The sequence below is a fragment of the Fundulus heteroclitus genome, chromosome 6, assembly GCF_011125445.2.
Source record: "Fundulus heteroclitus isolate FHET01 chromosome 6, MU-UCD_Fhet_4.1, whole genome shotgun sequence".
Classification (NCBI taxonomy): Eukaryota; Metazoa; Chordata; class Actinopteri; order Cyprinodontiformes; family Fundulidae; genus Fundulus; species Fundulus heteroclitus.
Window position 1 is genome coordinate 4,422,204 of NC_046366.1, and position 21,655 is coordinate 4,443,858.

Below are 21,655 nucleotides of genomic sequence, written 5' to 3' on the forward strand. Positions count from 1 at the left end.
GCTGAGGTGATATTCAGGACAGATCTGGCCACTATTTGACTCATATAAGTAAACTATTAAAGCGTTACCGCTCTGTTTGTACGACCACAAGACGGCTGTGATGCATACTTCTAGATTTACTAATTTGGCGTGATTTGAGGACTGTCCTGTTAGGAGCGAGGACATTTCTTGTCTGGATGTGTTGCACAGGTGGCATCCAATCACAGAACCGTGCTGGGAATCTCTGAGATCCTAATAGCGACCCATTCTTTCACAAATGTTTGTAGAAACAGTCTGCAGCCTGGTGCTTGATTTTAAACACCTGTGGCCATGGAAGTGATGGGAACACCTGATTTCAATTATCTGGACAGGTCAACGAATATTTTTGGGAAAATAAGTGCTTTTTTCCCCCGATTCTAGTTCTACATCAGAAATGAGCTGGTCAAAGCTTTACTAAAGCCAGGGATGGGAACTGGCCACAAATCTCTAATTGGTGTAACTTGCATAATGAGAATCGATGCAGCTGGCCAGCTCCAATTACCTGAAAGTTCTTCTGGATCTTTGACCACAATGTGAGCATTTAGTTCTTGTAGTTCCTGGTGAAGCTCTTCCACCTTCTTGTTAGATTTCTTTAGCATATTGTCCACATAAGCCAGGCTCTTCTTGTCTGTGGTGACCTGAGGAGACATGTGAAAAAATGGACCATAAAGATTTTTAAAAACTAAATTCTCCATGCAACCCCGACAAACTTAGGTTTTTTCTTAATAAAAAAAAGTGTTAGTTCTTAAATTTGATGGAATCAAAACAAAGCACTGAAGCAAGACTAACAAAAATCCAAGGTTGTTACTACTTTGCAGTGAAGTTCAGTTCATGTTTTTGGGGATTACCTTGCGCAGGTTCTCTGCCCCCTCTTTGATCTTTAACTCCTTCCGGATCTCACGGCGGATCTGCTCCTTGATCTCCTCCAGCTTCTGCTGGACCATGGTGTCAGACAGGTCAAGGTTCTGTCCAAGACCGAGTCGCTCTGCCACCAGTTGGGCCCTGGCATCCCCCTGGTGAAGAAAAGGCGAGGAAGAGGGTGGAATTAGGAGACAAGGAAACCCGTGGAATGTCATTTAGAGGAGGTCAGGAAGGGAGGAGACTTACGCATGTGGAGCCAAAACTCTCGGGAGGTTGTCAAAATTTGTTTTTTGCATTTACATGATAACACACTATGGTTGAACAAAGCTTCTTTTGACAAGATCTTACACATTTTATGGAATTTTAAGCAATTTAGAAAGGGAAACGAAGATTTCAATGGTTAATGATCGCATCTTAACAGCAAACAGGCTTAAATCGAAGGCAACGGGACTTTCATTCAGTTGTTTCTGAAAATGTTTTGAAACTTATCCAGGAGTCTTTGTCAATTCTGATGATTCGCTCTTGAGCCAAGTGTTAAATAAAAAAATAAAAGATGATCAGCAAATTATTAATTTCCATATATAACCGCCACCGCTCCGGTTAGACATTAAAGTTAAGTAAAACTATCCTGTTATGTGGCTTCACATTAATCTCAACCATTAATCTCAGTGACACATGAAACACTGAAAAAAAGTGTTAACTGTTAGATATATGGCTGGACAATTAATTACATTTGCAATATTATCGCAATTTTAAAAATCGCAATCTTCAAATAGCAGAGGTCTGCAATTTTTGGCTATGCAACTATTAAAAGGATAACACACGTCATTTAGGTGTCCGTAATATGTTTAAGGTGGGTTTGCATCCACTTGGAAAGGAAGAGAGATGCATTATTATTTGTTTTAGAATTTATGTAATCAATACCATTCACTAAAATTTAATTGAATACTTTTTACCAGAAACTTTCAGGAATCTCACCATAGCATTAAGTACAGGTAAAACTGTTTAATACATAGACTTGCTTGTTAGTTGCACATCATGTTCAACAAGGATTGATGTCCAACTTAATTAAAAGCTATTCTCTTGAATAATAATATTCTGATTAATAAAAACTGTTAAATTTCTCGTTTTCAATAGTCCTAGTTTACAAACATTTTTATCTACAGGGCATTTTTGTTGCTTGTAGTTAATGCAGACAAAAGTCAAAATTAAATCGTAATCAAAATTGTGGTTGAAATATATTTCAATTTTGATTTCTGGCAAAATCGTACAGCCCTAGTTAGATATCATCTGACTGATTTTCAGCGGTAGATTCAAAACAGTCAGAGCAGCATGATTGCCCGCTCACCCGAAAGCGCAGCTGGAACAGATATAATGCAAAAAAACAACAATTAAGCCATATCTTGATAAACCAAGCAGATATTTCAGCTTTACACAGCTACAGTCTCACCTAAAATCAATATAAAAGTTATTTTGTACCAAAGAAAGTGTCATTTAGAAAACTTAGCTAACTTTTTGTGCTCTCTGCTTGGAGCAGCAGTCATGTGTTAGGGTGCTCTTTGTCCACATGGGAACTGATTCTACACTGTCCCTTGAAGCTGCCTAAGTGAACTGCATGTTAAGCCGTCTACCACTGAGAGTGAAACTTTGAGAGATGCAGCAATGTTTATATTTTTAAACGCTTCGATGAATGAAATTTTGTGTCAACAATTTTTTTCATTACCGACATTGTTGATTACGTCGACTAATCGTTGCAGCCCTAGTGTTGACTTATGCTGTCTAGAGTTTCCTGCTACTAGGCATGGACCGGTTACCGGCTTCACGATATACAGCAATAAGAAAAAGTCAAAGTTTGCAAATAGTGATGCACCAATATCGGCATTAACATCAGTTTTGTTTTGTTTTTTGGCCATGAGACAGTGACTAATACACTGCAGCCAGATTTGTAGGGGTTTAAATTAATGAAGCAGAGACGCAATGTCAGCAGTGTGGTCGTTTTCCACTTTGTGAAAGAAGACACATGAATAGCAGCGTGTAAGTCTAGACTATAACCCACATTCAATAATTAGTAGAAATTTTTAAATTATATTACACATACATACACACATCGGTAAATATGGGATATCAAACATAACTGCAATAATAACGTTGGATATCGACATGGGGCCTAAATTTCCATAGCGGTATGTCCCTAGTTGCAAAACCTCTAAGAGTCTACGTACCGTTCCGGCACCATAAGGTTTTTTTTTAAATGGAGGGTCAAAAATGGGAGGTCCAAATCCCTCAGGGCGTGTGCAATTGCAGTATCATGGCCACTCCCCCACGCTGCTTTATGTATCAGCTAAGGCTTTTGACGTCACCAAACTTTTGGGCAACACATCGCTTCTTGCTAACTTCAAGTAAGGTTGCATTGAAATGAAACAGCCCTACCTTTAGCGTCAGGCATTAGTGAAACCACTGCTATCACTGTTTAACTGAGGCAGACAGCTTGCTGACTGTGCTGGTCACGAGAGCTTTTAGGATTGTGTAGCTCGAAACGGGAGCCCGGACAGAGCCTCGTCACTTGGCTGTTCGTCAAGCTAATAACTGCTAGTGTTAGCTTATGTAGTCCAAGAGGTATATAACTCTTCTGATACACATTCAAGAGCTTTATTGACCTTTCTATGTTGCTCTTAAACATCCATGTCATACTGTTAGCTTAAGACGTACCACCATTATGCTCATTAAAAGCAGAGTTCGGACCGAGCTTGGATCAGTTAAGTGTGCCGGGATTGTTTTTTACGACCATTTACACATCACGCTAGCACGGTTCCTCGCCTCCTAGTGACAATCTACGGTACTACTGTTCTCTAGGAGGGAAACAAGCAAATCAAAACGCCGGCGCCCGTAACATTCAGGAAGTTATGTTTGGTTATAATTGTGATATATCGTTGTTTGTGGAGAGTCAGGCGGAGACGGCAACCTTTGGTAAATTTACTTGACAAACAAATGTCTAATAAGGATTTACAGACGCAGGAAACAATGACAGATGATGAGGTTCATCACACTGCTAAGCAGAATCATCACTGGAAATTGTGAGGCACGGTAGGGAAGCTAGTATTTTTATGAATGTCTGAAATTTCATGATTACAGAGGCTTATCAACTGTTGCTTTCATCAGTTGTTCACGTTTTATTATAGATTTTTCGGTTTTATTTAAGTCTCCCTTATTTTTGTTGTGCTTACAGAACTGTTTAGTCAGCTGACTGTAAGGAGATGACGCGGTCTGCTCATGCGCTCTATAGCCCCATTTCCACTACCCTTGTTAAACCGATCCGTGCCGAGCTCGGACCGAGCTTGGATCAGTTAACCAAGCCGAGCTTGGTTCTGACGACCGTTTACATATCACGCTATCTCGGTTCCTCGCCTCCTAGTGACGATCTGCGGTACTACTGCTCTCTAGGATTAAAGGAGGGACTGGTCTCGGCACGGTTAAAATGGGTAGTGTAAACAGGGTTTTTGTTATCAGAGAACCGAGCTACTGAAAAACTGGGCCGAGCCCGTACCTCGAACTGGTCTAGATTTAGCACGGTTCAGTTGTGTCTGGCACAGTGCAGTTCAGTTGCGTTCCATTTACACTCGATAGTTATCTCCGTTACCGAGCTCAGACCGTTCTCGGCACGGTTTCAAAGTGGTAGTGTAAATGGGGCTATTGTCTACTTTGTTGCCAAGCTGGGATGGGTAGATTAGACAGACAAGATAGACGTATCGATATAGACCTCAAACATTGAATTACCATGTTGTCAGCAATAACATTGGTTTTTTACAGCTATAAAAAAATGCAACTAGTGCAGCTCAAAAGGGAAGCCCAGAAAGAGCCCCATCACTGGGTTGTTCGTCAAGCTAATGATAGCTACGTTAGCTTATGATGTCTAGGAGGTTTACAGCTGGACTAATGTTCAAGAGCTTTACTGAAATGTCTATGTTGCTCTCAAACATCTGCGTCATGAAATGGGGTGTAATGTTTTATTTATTTAATTTTAAGCATATTTAAGTTACATACCAGGCCTGGACCTTTTATCCGGGAATATTTGGATACATTTCATTTATATTCTTTATATAATTTCAAGTGATTGTTCTTTAAAAAGAACAAAGTTGCGTTTTAGCGAATTAAAAGCATATAGCAATAGCAATATTGTTTCACAACAAGTAATTTCTATAACAATATCAACAAATGTGTAATTGTAACTGCTGCACTTGCAGACTGCTGTTATTGTGCAGATAGCAAATTACTTTATGTAATCACTAGTTATTAGTCATAGCACCTTCACAAGTTAATGCTTGTCTTCTCATTAAGTTTTAACCGTTTTAAATGGTAGACGTGATTAAAGCAAAGGTTTCAAAAACAAACAGCTCCTCATTTGCATGGTACTGACTCATTCTGCACTACCAATGTTATTCCAGTAAACCATATTTGGAGAAGGTCCTCTTATTTTGGATCATCAAGCTCTGTCAGTTGTACAACTAGCCTCTAAATACTATGCTTATCCAAGTCTTTCAGCTGAAGGTTGAGTGGCTACAGAAAATCCTAATGCCAGCGCCAGTAAAAAAGTCTTCTGACCGAACATGAGGCCCAACCATTTAGTTCTGTTAGCTCAGCCTGAGTGCTTTGGCCTCACTCCAACATAGTGAAGTTTTGAACTTGAGCTAGCCTCAATACACCCCGTTTTCACTGCTACCGTCAGTCACCAGTGACCTGCATCTTTAAAACCATCACCTTAACTTAAGAAGGATTAGTAGTCACTTCCTGAAAGCCACAGTTTTAGAGGTCACCATGAATGCACAGCGACTCTGAATTACAATCAACAATCCAGTTCCTGAAACACTTATTACAGCAGTCAACCTTTCAATTCCCTGGTTTTACCTGGGAAAATGTATTTTCCCAGTAAAACCAATAGCAAATATATATGAAATATATATCAGCTAATTTCAATAGCTGATATACATTTCATTTTTTATGAAAAGGCTTCATGACATGTAATGACATTATTGTATATTGTACTATGTCCACCAAAGGTCTTATTAGTTGCCTAAACCAATAATACACAAAAGCCTTCGAAATGTGCGCCACACAAAAGCCTTCGAAATGTGCGCCACACAAAAACTGTTTGCATGTACTCAACCTGCTCTGGAGAATGACAACTGGCTAAGGAGAATACCTCTGGAAAATGTATTCTTCAGCATTACTAACTTCTTCCTTACCGCAACTTCGTCAGCTTCAGCCAAATCCATCTCCAGATCAGTTGAACAAACAAGTCCACGCATCTTCTGCTGACCAGCTAAACGGTCATCACGGAGTCACTGCCACAATGTGCCGGGCTCCACCGCAGCCGGCCGAGGCAGCGGCACTCTGCTGTTGTCTGCCTGGCTCCAACTCTCTGCCACAGTCCTCCCATTGACATAAACAGGGACGATAAACCGTCTGAGCAGAGACAGCCAAATCCCTCTTAGCTTCTCGCTCTGTGAGGTCAGAGCAGCCCAGAATGGGACCTAATCTCGCTCCAGGGCGAGAACCGGGTTTAAAATTAACACCAGTTGAAGAATATCACCGGCACTCTTCTGCTGCCCTTCCCCCAGAGAACATGTGTGGATGGAGGAGACACCCTGAGATCTCAGTGCAACAACACTGAGAGGTATTACCGCATTGCACAGCATAGAGCCTGGGTGTGTTGTCAGTGCAAATTACATCATCCTGAGTAACGGCTTTGAGCCCTCAATGTAAACCATAATCACGACCGGGGATGAGCTGGAGCATTTCCAGGGGCCCTGATACCTTTCCAGGTTTTCTTAATGAACTTTGACGAAACTAAGCCTAACATTGAAGACGGAGCTCAAGTAGTACGATGGAGCTGGTCAACTGGATGAGTCAACCCAGGGTTACTCTCTCTGGGAATCATGTAAGACAGGTGAAGCTGCAATAAGAGGATCAAAGACATGGACAAGGCAGGTAGCAAGCTCGCAAGTACAAAAAAAACAAAAACCAGCCAACAATAAGCCCCTTCTTAACACTGCAGACACACCATTAGACCATGAATCCATCTTAAATGGTATCACAAGTTACTCTATCAGTTCTTTGCACTATATGATCTACAAAGATACAACCTATTAGAAACGTCCATGTTACACAGCGCTGTGGGGAATTTGTGGTGTTAGTTTTTTTTAAATACACACTATATTGCCAAAGTATTCGCTCACCCGCCTTCACTCCAGTTTGAATTTAAGTTTCCTAATCCATAGGGTTCAGCATTGCATGGTTCCCCCTTTTGCAACTACGACAGCTTCAGATCTTCTGGGAAGGCTGTCCACAAGGCTCTGGAGTGTTTACGGTATTTTTGACCATTCTTCCTAAAGTGCATTCGTGAGATCAGACACTGATGTTGGACTAGAAGGTCTGGCTCTCTGGCTCGGCTCTAATTCATCACAAAGGTGTTCTAATGGAGTTAAAGTCAGGACTCTGTTCCACTCCACACCAAACTCTCTGATCTGTGTGTTTATGGACCTGGCTTTGTGCTGTGGGGCATTCCTGCTGGAAGAGGAAGGGATCATATCCCAACTGTTTCCAAAAAGATGGAAGCATGGTGTTGGCCAAAATCTCTTGGTATGTTGAAGCCTTCGACCTAAATTGCTAAAATTCAGCCAACCCATTGGAGGCCAGGTGCAGTTATTCGCTATGGAGAGAGGTGGTGACGCAGAGAAAGAGCCTAAAGGTTTTAATAAAGTGCCAGCTGGTATAGACTGAGCTTCAAACAGCAGTAACTTAGCTGAGCTATCTGCTCAGCCCCCACCTTTTCTCTTTGTTATGATTGGTCAACGTAGCGACCATGTGGCAAATCATCTGACTATACAGGACCATACCACTATGTGAAAACAGAGAGGGGTGCAGGCGGGTTTCCCGTTGTCCTGAAGCCTAACTCAAAGATCTTGAGAACAACAAAGCAGAGCTCCTTCCACTGCAGAAGGAAAATAACTTTAAGAGCAGACTCCACTACAAACCTGCAGAGACTAATCAGAACTGTCAATTTAGAAGAGAGTTGGGTTCTGTTCTGTGGATTTCTTTTTAACTTTTTGTTAATTTGTTCAACAATGATCATTTGACTAAAATATATCCTTCTGTAAATCGACGGCTGTTTTTTTTCTTTTTTTAACTTGAACATTTCATTTTTATCTTAATATGCCTTATTATCTATAAATAATTGCCCAATATTTTCCCTTGCCGATGAGCCTCTTTTCTGCTGTACAGCCCAACTGTGAATTTAGCTTTTTTTTTCGTATCTTAATCTCATTCTCTTGTGCGGAAGTGTGGAGGCTCATTTCTATTTGTTGTTGTCTCTGTCACACCCTGATTTCACCACTGTGGGGCAATTAAAGCATTTCTAGTCTATTCAATGAAACAGATGTGAGGTTTAAAAAAATGCAGTATTCACTTACAATGCCTGAATTTAAATTATCCATTTATATTCATAATGAAAGTATAATTATTTTTATTTCTGTTTTTGGATTTAAAAAAAAAACAAAAAGAGTGCAACTTTGGCCCTATATTATGATTTATTTGAATGGATTTATGCCTTTTCATGTAAAAAAAAAAAATTACAATCCGTATGCAATATTTGAGGTATAGTGCCCGGGGGCACCATATTGTCTTAATAAGGGCCTGGCTTGGATCGGGCATGGGCCGATTACCGGTTTCACTGCACCGCACTATAAAAGTCACGGTTTCAGAAAATCTCCCACCTACGGTTCCTGAGGTATAGGGATACTGATTATCTTTGAGTGTCTCCGTAGCTTCAGCTCAGCAGCTATTTGGCTGAACGTGCGTCACGTTTACACACGTTCATACTTGTGGTTTCTGTTGTTTGTGTGCAAATAACGCTTTATAGATACTCTTCTCTACATCAAACACCACTTTGGAAGCTAAAACACTATAAAAACTACTGACATGATGCATTACTTCAACAAAAAGTATAATCCAATTTCTCTTAGCGATTGACGCCTTTGACCTAAAAACCAACAATTAAAGTTGATTGTGACAACACATTACTGTATTTATTTTTTATTTACTTTTTTATTTAGAAAGAATTCAGTTATTTAAAATATACATCATTATCTCACCTTTGCTAAATAGTTTAAAAATAAATGTTTGTTTTTAAATGCAGACACTTTTAAACAGCACATTTGGAGCTGTAATCATAATGCTCAGACGCCACAAAACCGTGATGTTTTTTATATTATTATTATTATTATTAATATACCATCAGAAGCTCATACAAACCCAAGGCTAGCTTGGATGCAGCAGCTCTGCCATGGAGACCCGTTCAATGAAGCTCTCTACGCACTGTTCTTGAGCTAATCTAAATGCCAGATGAAACGTGGAGGTCTGCTACCACTGACTGCAGAGAGTAGCCGACCTCTGAGCACCTCAGCATCCGCGCAGTTTATGTGGCCTACCACTTCCTGTCTGAAACCTTCCCAATCACTTCCACTTCCTTATAATACCACTGACAGCTGACTGTGGATTACTTAGGAGAGGACTGGACGTGGTGCCCAGGTGGGCTCCTACGTCCCAAAGAACCACGCTGGGATTCCCTGAGCTCCTGAGAGCGACCCATTCTTTCACAAATGTTGACAGAAACAGTCTGCTGGGCCCGCTGCTTGATTTTATACACCTGTGGTCATGGAAGTGATGCCAACACCCCCTTTATTTGGATAGCGGAGCAAAAACCTTTTTATTTGTCATCATCAAATGATCACAGGCAGAACCAGCATTACATTTTCTTTCCATAAGACAGAAGCTTTTATGACAACGAACACTCAAAGTTTGCGTTATTGCATTATTGTTAAAACTGATGCATCTACACTGGATCCAAAACTAGCATCTAATAATGACTTCTAAAGCAATGCTCCTGCTTTTTACATGCAGGTCTACGTGAATCTGGATAAAATATGTTAATCTTCACATCCCTACTCTCACCTAACCCCCCCCCCCCCATAAAAAAAGCCTACAGTGCATGAACAGAAACTTCTCTCTTTGATTTCTCCTTCCTCATTTACGCTGTTACATTTGATTTTCACTGCCAGAAATCTCAATGATAGATATGCTGGTAGAGCTACGGTGAGTCTGCACTGCTGGGGCTTAGTTAGAACCAGATCCTGGCTATGCTGAGCCTTATTTTCAAACAGTAAACGGTTGACAATCACACTAAACACAGCCCGTAGGAAAGTGTGCCTAATTCCTTTAAATACTATCAAACGTGTTGTGCACTGAACATTTGATCCTGCCACTGGTATCAATGTCCGCTGAAGTTTTCAATTTAAAAAAGGCTGAATTGTTCCATCATATTCATCCTACAGATGAGATGCCAGAAAAGGCCCAGAGTGACCGCAGTTTTCTCTGTTTGGGGAAAAGCAGAGTGACAAAGGATCCTCATCCCCCACCTGTTGCTGCACACCATCCCTCATCTAGCTTTAAGAAGACGCCCCATCTTCTTCTCCACTTGCAAGGAGGACAATTTTAAAAAAAACAAAAGCAGTCATGTGCAAATTAAAGGAGCCTGCTGAGTATTCAAAGTATAGGAGACCCTTTGTGAATATTCCCTGCTTTGTAAATAAATCTGACCCCCCCACAGCAAAACTAGGAACAAGTCGGCAGAGCACAAACTGGGAAACACATGAAAAAACCTACAATTTGTGTGATTTTCGTTTTATTGCTAAATATGATAGTTTAAATTACATTTTCAAGGTTTTAAAATGGTAAACTTTCTGTTTAGAAACAGGATATTTTCAGCTTAAAATCCCCCCTTTGTGTGGCATTTTGTTATCATGTGTCGGCCAATAGGCTCCGTGCTTCAAGAGAGCAGATGGCTACTTATACAACCACTTCACTCTGTTTGAAAGAGAAACTGAGGTTCTGTGACGTGTGAAGAAGATGGACCGAGCAGAACGGATCTCCAAGAGCAGAACTGGTTTGCTCCGCGCTCCACATGCGACCAGGACACCGATGCGGGACTCAGGAGAGCTGAAACGGAACAAACTGATGAAGCGACTGCATAACTTGGGTGAATATTCATGGTTTCCTGCTGCCCTTAACCGAAGACGATGAAGAAAGCTTTGGACTTACGGCAGAAGAGCGAGAATTAACGTTAACGGATTGCGCAATAGCCCAACCGCGGCTGTACAGCGTCTGCGCTGTGGGAACACTTTAACCAGGACACTGGAGTGTCTTCGATTCTGTATCAGGAGAAATCAGCGTAAATAATAGCGTCTGCGGATAGAGAGCATTCCTAGTTTGTAACTGACGGTAACTGGAAATGAGGAAGACGAAGAACGCTTTGGACTCAGGGAGCATCCGTGCGCTTGAGACAGTCTTGAAATGCAAACTTTCTCCCGAGGATGGACGGATGGATTATTTAGCCGCAGAAAGAGAGCGGCACAACATGGGAATCAGTTTGAGAAGTTAAAAAAAAACTATTATGATTTATTATACTGAAATTAAAGCCGTGTATCATTCAACCTTCCATTTTTAATATCCAACATGATTTAAGTGGCAGATTATTTTGTTAAATGTTTTTAATGTAACAAGACTTAAATATATATATGTATATATATATATATATTTTTTTTTCCCCCTTCTGTTTCAACCGTAGCCTTAGCTCAATAGTATGAAAAACATACTGTACAGGTGTGAACATCTCTATTTATTCCTGTATTATCAGCAGACACGCACGTCGCCAACCTCTAAACTCTGGTCTTTGAGCTAGAAATGCACAATCTCTTCTTTTGTATGATTGATTGCAGCTAAACCTGGAAAATTAGATTAGATTATTTTTTATTGCAATGACAAATGTTATCTGAACAAGTGCCCGTAAAACCATTTTGAAAAGTTCCTTTATAGAAAAAATAAAACAGAACGAGCAATTGAAAAGTAACAACACCATTGTGAATGATGCAGCTTGCAGACATAAAAACATGCAAAGATAAAAAAAAAAAAAAACTTCAACTGTTTGACATTTACCAATTTTGTATTACCATTAAATTTGGTGTTGTCATTTTCTGGACAGTTGAAGAGGTTTGTTCAATGCACAGATATAACACAAATATTGTGATGCAGAGCTGTAAATTAGCTTCACTTGAACAAAAAAAGTGCTGTGAGTTGATTTGGACCCTCTACTGACAGGGATTAAAGGAGTGGGAGGTGATGCCGCAAGATATGCAAAGTAATTCAAATCAACAACTTTTCCCCCCCTGGCTTGGGGTAATTCTGGAGAAACTTTGAGGCTTGTTTTCTCTCTAGTCTTCTTTGCAGAGTGCCAACAATCAAAAAGTCGTAACCCAGGGAGACTTGTTCATGGCTTTGCTGTGGTCGGTCACATTTACGCTGCAAAAACAGAACTAGAAATAAGTAAAATGTTCTTAAAATTAGTGTATTTGTCCTTGATTTGAGCAGCTAAATAACATTATTTGCCAATGGAATAAGATTTTTGCACTTAAAATAGGAACAATTCATCTCCATCATCTTATTTCAAGTGCAGGATGTCTAATTATCTTATTTTAGGGGTCAAAATACTCATTCCATTGGCAGATAATCTTATTTACCTGCTCAAATCAAGGATAAATACACTAATATTAAGAACATTTAGCTTATTTTTAGATTCATTTTTGCAGTGTACCAATCAGCCCCTAAATATTTCCAGAAATTCAGAATGGATGCCAGGCATAAAATTATTTTAAATAAATGTGTCCGGTAGACACCGGAGTGCAGGAGGAGCACTGTGGGGTGAAGGGGTGTTATTACGTACCACTGAAATAATGAGAAACGTGCTCAGCTCCTGAGAGTGGCAGTGGGCTGGCATGAGGTTTTCACTGGGTCTGGATGTTTTCTTTGAAAAAAATCTTTACAGGTGTCTCCTTCTTGAGGAACGTGTAGTTGGCGCATAATCTGGTCAAAAGACTCCCTGATGACTCATGGGTAAAAATAGAGGTCATGACTGGTTGGAGGGGGCGTGGGGGTCTCTCTCATTTGCTCTCTCCAGGCCAAAATCTGTTTGCACTCCTAGCTGTGTTTGCTCAGCGTGGCATGAGGACAACAGTGGACACCCAAACGATCCTACTTTACTGCGCAACAATGCAAGGAAACACAAGAAAGGCCAATCAGATAAGCCCGACCTTCGTCAGCTCAGGCACACACAGGGCCTATATTTCACTGGGAAACCCAACTAGATTTTCCTCCAAACCCAGAGACACATGGCTCATTTACATGAGAAGCCTCGTCTCTGGTTTGACGACCAACGCCGTGCATGCCAGAGACGCCGGTTGTCATGTGAAGGTGCGATGATGTTCCTGAAACCCAAACATACCGACTCATGAGCGGCAGAAAAACAAAGCTCATACCAGGAACATGACACTTCATAGATTGAAAGAGAAGTGAAGCACGAACTGGAAGCAAATACTTCCTCCCACAGCCAAACACACAGCGTAAAAGTGACGGACGGAGCTACTGTAGCGTCGCCGTCTACGTCTACGACGAGAAAAACCAACAGGAAATGGAGCAGTTTCCATTTTGTTCTTCGGGAATAAAATAACTAAATTAATCAACAGAAAAAATGACTTAATCCTTTTTTTTTAATCACAGGCAGCAGACCGTTGTAAAGTATTCGGTGACAGACAACTAAGCATGGGAACTACATAAATAAAAGACGAGCGTATTTCTTCCCCGGCTAAGACTGCCGATGCCTAGAAAAATAAAAGCCTTCGGTGGCCTCGGACATGAGTTGGATCGGACAGTGAGAAGCCCACACTGGGTCCGAACCTCAAGTTCACGCAGGTTAACAACGTGAGCTTGGCTCAGACAATAGGACAATGGAAAGGTTCGGGCCGCTATCCAAGCCCAGAGCTTACAGGGCCAGGCTTTCCCTCAGCCTCTCTGTGCAGAAGCTACGCTATCTGAGCTAAATACAGCCCATCTCACTACAGAGCAATCAGGCCTTGTACGTTACTCGGGTCAAAAATAGAAATCTGTGGTAATAAACATAGATTCTACAAGCGTGGCTCCGAGCGTATCTCAGAATAGATTGCACTGTATGTAACGTTACACGGTTTGAGCTTCTGTTAAAGGTCGGCTCTCACGCGTCACAGCAGGCATATCTGAAAGTGAGGCAGTGAAGCCTCTGAGGCTGACCAATGAGCCGTTGATTTCTGTTACTACTATCACACAACGACAACAGAGCACATACAGTCCTCCTGTATATCGCCCTTAATGATATGTGTTTTTTTTTTCACCATCATACCATTATGACTGTAGTTAAAGTTATTGTACTGAGATGCCTGGAACAGATGCAGAGTAACCAGAGCTTCCCGGGGCTGGGTAAGGCATAGAGCAGCAGTTCTGCCCCTTTAAGGTTAAAAGACGACTACGGCTATTTCCCCTCTCTTGCAAAAGAGATAAATCCGGCTGGTTGAAAGTAGATTGCCACAAACACCGACAGTTGTGTGGAAACTAAAGGAGCGCCATCCATCGCTCTCACTGAGGTAGCGCCTGGGAGAGGCGTGCCTGTTAAAGCTGTAGTTGGTAATCCTGTTCAGAAACACTTGTTGTTATACAGGGTGAAATGGTCCTTCCATCCTGACAGTAGTCAATACATTATGTATTCAGAAAAAAAAAAATCATTCTCTGTGGAAGCTGCAGGCCTGTAAATACTCTAACTCATGCCGTTCTGTCCTAAGGGCATGAGTTTGTCAAAGTTTTATTCCTGCTCTCACCCATAGACGTTATACTGACCCTCCTCTGTCCCTCAAGTTTGGGGGGTATCACCTTATCTACTGGTTGTCCCACATGCCAATCATTCTGATGAGCTCATTTAACACCCGTGTCTCTTTGCCTCCGAGTTTCCGCTTGCTGGCTGTGCATGCACATTTCTAGTGTTTATGTATCCGGTTAGCTTAGCGGCTAAGTTAGCGGTTAGCCGTTAATGGTAGCGCCGCTGCTCTCACCGTATATTCTGAACAGGGCTGAGAGTCGCATGAAGAGAAACAAGTTCATGTGTATGAGAAGAGGAGGAAGGCCTCAGTAGAAAGAAGACCAGGGTGGATTTGGGAGATTTTTTTCATGCGACCCCCCTGAAGAGCAGGTAAGACGGTCTTGTGCATGTGCAGTTATTAAAAAACGGAACTTGGGGAAACTTCTGGAAAACTCGCTGATTCTAGCTTTAAGCAGCAGACAGCCTCGCTGAGCAGATGCAGCAACTAAATAACCAGTTAAGATCAGCTAATGGAGTTTATTCTATATTTTTCCTTTAGTCTGTGTATTAAAATGAATGCCCGTAGACTGCATTAATATAGCCTTGATATTGACTGATTGTTTTAGTAGTTGTTGCTTTTCTGTTTTAAAAGGAACATGTCATATAAAATCACTTTTATAGCCATTAAAATACATTTTGTTGTTTATTTGGAGTCTCTAGGAGTATGTGGATGTAGTCCGTCCAGGAGCGGTGCAGATCTTTATTCTCTGTTTGGATTATATTTTTCACACCGCTGAGTTTTTTCTGTTCTCTATTACGTTTTTTGAAAAAATACGTCACAGTATTTGCTGGGGAGCTGCTAAAAAATGTCATGAACTTGTGGCCTACACTAATTTTGTAGTCCAAGCTGAAGGATGCTGAAGTAAAAATGTTTGCTTGGTGGGTGTGTTAACCCCCACAACTCATTACACTGTCCTCCAGCAGACTACAAAGATGGCCGAACAGGGTGGAATAAAAACGCTCTGCGACCAGGAGCAGGACGGGTGAGAAACGCCACCTTTAGATTTAAGAGGCGTTCCATAATGAGTTGCTCTCAGACGCACCCCAGAACAGGAGAGGAATTCAGACCACAGCAGTTCTGCTTTATCTAGACCACAACTGAATGATTCCCGTCTGGGAAAAAAAAAGGCCCTGCTCACCCTCCATCCTTTAAACCTCCAGCCAAAAAAGGAAGGCACGACTTAAAAATGACATCATACGTATATCATCAAATGTGTTTGAGCATCTCTCCTAAACTACTGCTCCAAACTGTAAGCAGCTTTCTGCACATTGAAAGTCTCTATAAAGGAGAGCCAATGGGAGGAGCTCCTTTCTTTGCACGTTGTATTGAACCTAGTTATCATTTATCTATAACTGTGTGAATGAAAAAACACTGATTCTGAGCAAAGCCTTGTGCAATGCGGTACCGCGCGCGAGCTATTTTTAGAAACACAACGTCACGATGACGTCACATCACGTGGTACGCAGTAGGGCATGCTTGCATAGTCCGCCGCTGTGTCGCTGTAAAAGAGACGTGCGTTACCCTTGGTTTTACTCGGTAAACGACTGCTTTTTCCAAATCTAAAACCATGGTTTTTAAACATTGTTGCTATGGAACGTGCAACAGCGACTCGAGGTACGCTGATCGGCCGCATATGAAGGATGTTTTCTTCAAGACTGCCAAGGAGAAATGTGTACGCTTGGAACACCGGGGCGGTCGGCCTACACAACAGTTCAACCCGGAAAAAGTTACCAAATTCACCTAAATATGTAGCAAGCATTTTGTCGGAGGAAAGGGCACAGCCGAAGAACATCCTGACCCAATTCCAGCGACATCAAGTCAAGGTAAGAGTATTTTGGTGGCCGACATGTTAATAAAGAAGCGCCTGCTACCATGACAGCATATAGGCTATCATGGTAGCAGGCGCTAACATGATAGCCTGCTACCAGGATAGCTTACTCAAAAACATTTCAAATGAGACAAACATTAAACATATACCCATTCCTGGACGGTGATTGCAAACAACAAAAAAAAAAAAACGGCCGACGCTGCCATGATCGCCGCGCAGGAAAAAAAAAACAAAGCTTACCGTTCATCAACTCGGCCAGTTTTCCAGTCTTTTTAAGCCCTCGAACCTCAAGCCATCGTTTGAGCTGAAGGTTGGTGTGTTCTTCGACAGTGCGACCAGTAATCCGTGCGCCTGGGACATCGTCTTGGGAAAGTTTAACGGCTGTAAAGTCGGTCATATCTGTTATCCGTGCGTTCTCTCCTGTATGCGTTCTCTCCTGTATGCCCTACCTAAGCGGCAAAAGGGGCGTTGCTCTTGAGACGGTGACGTCACGTGCGCGGTACCGCATTTGCTTGTGTCCCCCCCAAACACAAAACAAGGGTCAGTGCTGCTTACTTCACAGATAAAGCAGAGGAAGGAGCACCTGTGCTGAGGAAACACTCAGTGCTGTGGCACTGAAAGGCCGTTTTATGGCCACTTGTCCTCAAGACAGCAGAGCGGCAGCAACCCTTGTCTGCAGCTGCCACTCTGGACTCAATCGCTGGACTTGTGATGTGGGAAAAGGGCAGGCCCTCCATTCAGATAAAACGTCTTTAACTGGCTGTTAATGGTTAAGCCGTCCTGATAGTCTCTTAAACTCACGTTTTCAGGGCCGTATCCGCCTTACTCCTCAATCCCACAATGCACTGCATGAAGCCCTTTGGCAACTTCTGGACGGGCATTGCTACATGTGAAATAAATGCTCTATTGCTGAGCAAATACAAGCAAAAAACATGTCTGACTGTCAACTTTCACATTTTAAATGGGAACAATCATCCTCCCAGTCGCTTCATCTTTCAACTATTGGGGGAATTGACTTGAAGAGATGGGCTCTAATTATGTATACTATCATTTATTAAGTCCACTGCTACAAGCAAAGGTCGATGTATGATTTAATTCTTTATTGATCTATTATTAAGAGTCAGTTTTCTGTTGTAGGTTGAGTATTCAGTCAGGATGTCAGGCACTGATGAGTTATTACCGATTAGAAAAGGACATGACTACGTTCCTTGTTATTTCTTGAATCTAAGATCACGCCTGATCTGTTCTCAGCTGTGCTGGTGATCATTTTCAGAAGCCAGCGTTTCCATTCTGGTGGTCTTACATAGGCTAGGTGGGGTAAGGATTTCCCTCCTGGCTTCCAGGGGTCACTTTAAATTTAGTTTCACGTTGATCTTGATTCCTCATGGGTTGGAAACCAGTAGAGAACAATCCACTGGATGCAGAAATGATCCAGGTTTCCTTTGAGCGCTTATCAAACATGCCCTAAGCTGGGGCCAAAGGTCAAGATTTGTCTGAATCTTAACCAACAGAACAACAAGTAGACGAGTCAGTAGGTGTGCCCTTACTGCCGTAGGGAAAAAAGAACATTAGCTAAACTGCAAACCAGTTCATTTGAAAACAAATACCATTGACCGCATATTATTAGGATTCAAAGCAATCGATTTTATTCTGGCTCTCATGCTGGAAGCAGCTAACCTAATTATTCCTACAGGAGCACTGCAGGAATACGCCAAAAAGAAAATCTGTAATTATGATTGACTCGCTCTGATTAGTTGGACTGAATATTGAAAATCTGATTGTTTTCCGATCAGGAAAAAGCACCTCACATGAGCACCAGGCCACAGCGCTCCTCGGCCTGGAGGTCTCGCTGAGTGGAGAAGATTCAGTCAGCAATTTCCAGTCCCAGGGAGATGTTTAAAACTGAATTAAGAGCTGGAAGAAGCTTGTAGAAATGGCAACAGCATTTACTATGGAAGCATGATGGCCGCCTAGGACAAAGGGAATCAGCAAGTAACAGGGAGCTGAATGCATTAGAGCAAAGTTGCTGTTTTATCCATCTGAGGACTCCAGCTCGGTTGGTCACGGTTCCGACTAGACCAGAAAAGGTAGCCGGGTCTTTTGGAAATCTTAAAAGGTACGTAAGCGTCTACCGCTTCCACGGGAAATACATGCAGAGACTGAGTGACGCCGACTTGTCTAATTGCTAATAAAAGCTGAACACCAATTAAAAAGTAAAACCTGTAAATGTTTTCAACTAATAGTGAAATCCTGTTTAGCTGCAGTCCTGTGCAACGGCAACTTCTCTACTCTGCGTGAGATAGTTAGGATGAAAATATGAATTACTAATGAGGAGGTCTTAAGAAGGAAATACACCAGATGCGTTCCAGTGCGCGAGCTCAGCAAACACGCGTCCTATGCTTAAGTTAGCTTTTCATTTTAAAATCAATAAATGTACATTAATACAACGCCTAAATTAGATTGAAGTCCTAATTTCAGACGCTCCTGTTTGGCATGGAATGAACAGGAAAGCAACGTCCTGTGTCAAAGTTCACTTCCCCGAAAGTATCCCACAATTTTGTTGATTCTCAGTTTGGCCAGTAGGTGGTAGTGCTGAGCACTCTGCCTTTCCTCTGGCAACACCTCGACTAGCCCAGGCCAAGGTGCACCTTCTACTTGGTGCTCTTTCCAGGCGGCGAAAGTTCTTCTCTGTGCAGAAAGATGCAGCTGTGGAGCGCACATCGCAGCGACTGGTGTAACGTTACGCTTTTAAAAAAAACACGCCGGTAAGCTTGGCCAGTGTATGTCCTGCTTTACGCTGACAGAAAGTCTGCTGTCTGGTTACAATAAACCAACCAATAACTGAACAGGGGGGGGGGGGGGGGGGGGGGGGGGGGAGCTTGTTTTACTGCCATTTATACTGGTTTTAAAGAGAAACTAACAGGGGCTACAATCGATACTGGGCTGGTTAGTTTTTCCCAAAAACTGGCCATGGATAGGAAGTAGGCTGCGAGATCTCCGAAGGGTGCACCTCATGTTTAAAAGTGCCTGAATCCCAGAAACCTTTGGGTCGGATACTTCAAGACACTAAACAAACATTTATCCCCAAACACTGAGCAGGGCAGGAAATTGGAAAGTAACGCTGGCTAAAGGTTTACCAGTGACACAGAATAAACACTCATGACACTAGATCTAGCACATATGTTGGGGGGGGGGGGGGAGGGGGTCACCTCTTTATACACTACCAAATGAAAACAGACCCTAGAACTTCGTGTTTTTCCTCTTCTTTCGCGTTTGAGCCCGATACGCGATCCTTCGTTCACACTGCAGGTCTTGATGCTCAATCCCGATTTATTTTTTTCTGAGGTGACCGTTCACACTACTACTAAATGCCACCGCCATCATACTACTGTCTGAACGATTCAACACAGCAAAGCCACCCGCATGCGCACATATCAGAAAATGCCAACACAGTTCAGACTGCAGAAAACTGTCCAATACGCATCCCAGTTAGTAACGCTAATCGGATCGGAACAGATCGGAACTGGGCCGTTCACACTGCCACGAAAAAGACGGATTGGGTTGCATGTCCCTGCAGTGTGAACGTGGACTGATGTCAACTACGTGCCTGACACACGTCGTTTTAAGACCTGCTGTAGTGTGAACGTGCTGATCCGAATCAGGGGGTGGGGGGTCGCCGCTGACGTCACTCTAATGAAAGCCCATTAATGGCAGTGGCTGAGACTCCACAGGTTTCCAGCGCTGCCACCCGGGAGGTGTTCCTCCTGCTAAACTGCTCACGTCCTGCCTGCAGTGGCAGAGCTGCTGCTGACATGTTGAACCAGTTTCTAAAGTTTCAGGCTAACTCTGCGCTGAGCTCCAGGCTGTCCTGTCTGGGTGATCCTGGTTCTACTCTGTTCTGGTGTATAAATGTGAAAACGCTGCCAGGCGGGAACCCCCCCAGACTGGAGAGTTTCCAGCAGAAACGCAGGACGTTCGCCTCTTGATTTCAACCTTTAGCTGCTGTTTATTAGTCAATTAAAGCAGCGCCACGTTTAGTGAAGCTTTTTTTACGCGAGCTCCGCGATTAAACACGACAAGTTCCACAAAACAGCAGCACCTGATCGGGACCTGGACTTTACATGATAAAGTTAGTTGGGATAAGAGTTTCTCCCAGGCCTCAATCCATGGAAAGCTCCCAGACAGTCCTCCGGGATCCGTCGGCGGCCTTGTGCCTCAGCAGAACTCCGCGGGACCGCACAGAAACCCGCTTTTATCAAACACGGCCCGTCGCTAACTTCTTAATGCGCCTCTCGGCCAGCTTTGCGCACTTTTCGCAACAGTTGTCAACTTTTCCTACCTGCACGGAATCAGCAGCCATCTTGGATTCGCCTTTGAATCAAATCCTACGGGGAGAGCGGAGGGGCGGTGGGACTCCCGAAAACCAGGACTTGTTTTAAGTTTCCCTCTCTGGCGACAGAAAGTCGGGCTTATTTTGGCCAAACCATCGCTCCTCTGGCTAACACGGGGCTTCCCGTGCCGTCTTCGCACTTCTTAGTCCCGATGGAGTCCCGAAGGGCGGACTGGCGCTCATATGTAAAAAAAAAAAAAAAAAAAAAAAAAAAAAAGCTACGGCAGAAATGTGTCCCAGTGTGTTGCTTGGAGGAGGAGAGCCGTAGCGCTGCGGCAGAGGCTCCCACTGCTGGACTGCTCTCTTCTTCCCGGACGCTGACACACGTGATCCCGACTTCCAACACACCGCCTGGCCTCACCTTCCCGCTCCGCTCCGCTCCGACCTGACCCCAAGCCCAGCAGAACAGCGACAGGCTCGGCGGGACCTGGAATCAGAGGCGGAACACTTCTCAGGCCACTCCAGTGTTCATGTGCCGAATAATATTAGAAGTACATAGATTAAAAATCAATTCTAATGATAAAAGTAACATTAGGTGTTGAATAAAACCAGATAAATTGTCTATCAAGTTAAAAAAATACGCAGATTGTATTACACAAATGTATTATTATTACTATTATTATTAACTATTATTATTATTGTTGTTGTTGGACAGTTTAAATAAAATTGAGTAACGTCTAAAACAAAATGAAGATTGCAACACAAAGACAAAGAGGGAAGATAAAAATA

The 21,655-nt window shown here is 42.6% G+C and overlaps 2 protein-coding genes across 2 annotated transcripts in view; both read right to left on the reverse strand.

The window, feature by feature from the left end:
* The window catches only part of LOC118563351 (heparan sulfate 2-O-sulfotransferase 1-like), a 55,949-nt gene extending 34,829 nt beyond the window's left edge, over positions 1–21,120 (reverse strand). Inside the window, exons 1-3 of the mRNA XM_036137757.1 lie at positions 20,876–21,120; positions 867–1,031; positions 521–656 (exon numbers count right to left, since the gene is read on the reverse strand). Of these exons, the coding sequence (XP_035993650.1) occupies positions 521–656; positions 867–1,031; positions 20,876–20,896 (322 nt within the window). The 5' untranslated portion in view covers positions 20,897–21,120. The remainder of the gene's footprint in view (positions 1–520; positions 657–866; positions 1,032–20,875) is intronic.
* The window catches only part of pkn2 (protein kinase N2), a gene marked incomplete in the record, with an annotated part of 130,037 nt that extends 108,724 nt beyond the window's left edge, over positions 1–21,313 (reverse strand). The window contains 1 exon segment of the mRNA XM_036137897.1: positions 21,118–21,313.
* Between the last annotated feature and the right edge of the window lie 342 nt (positions 21,314–21,655).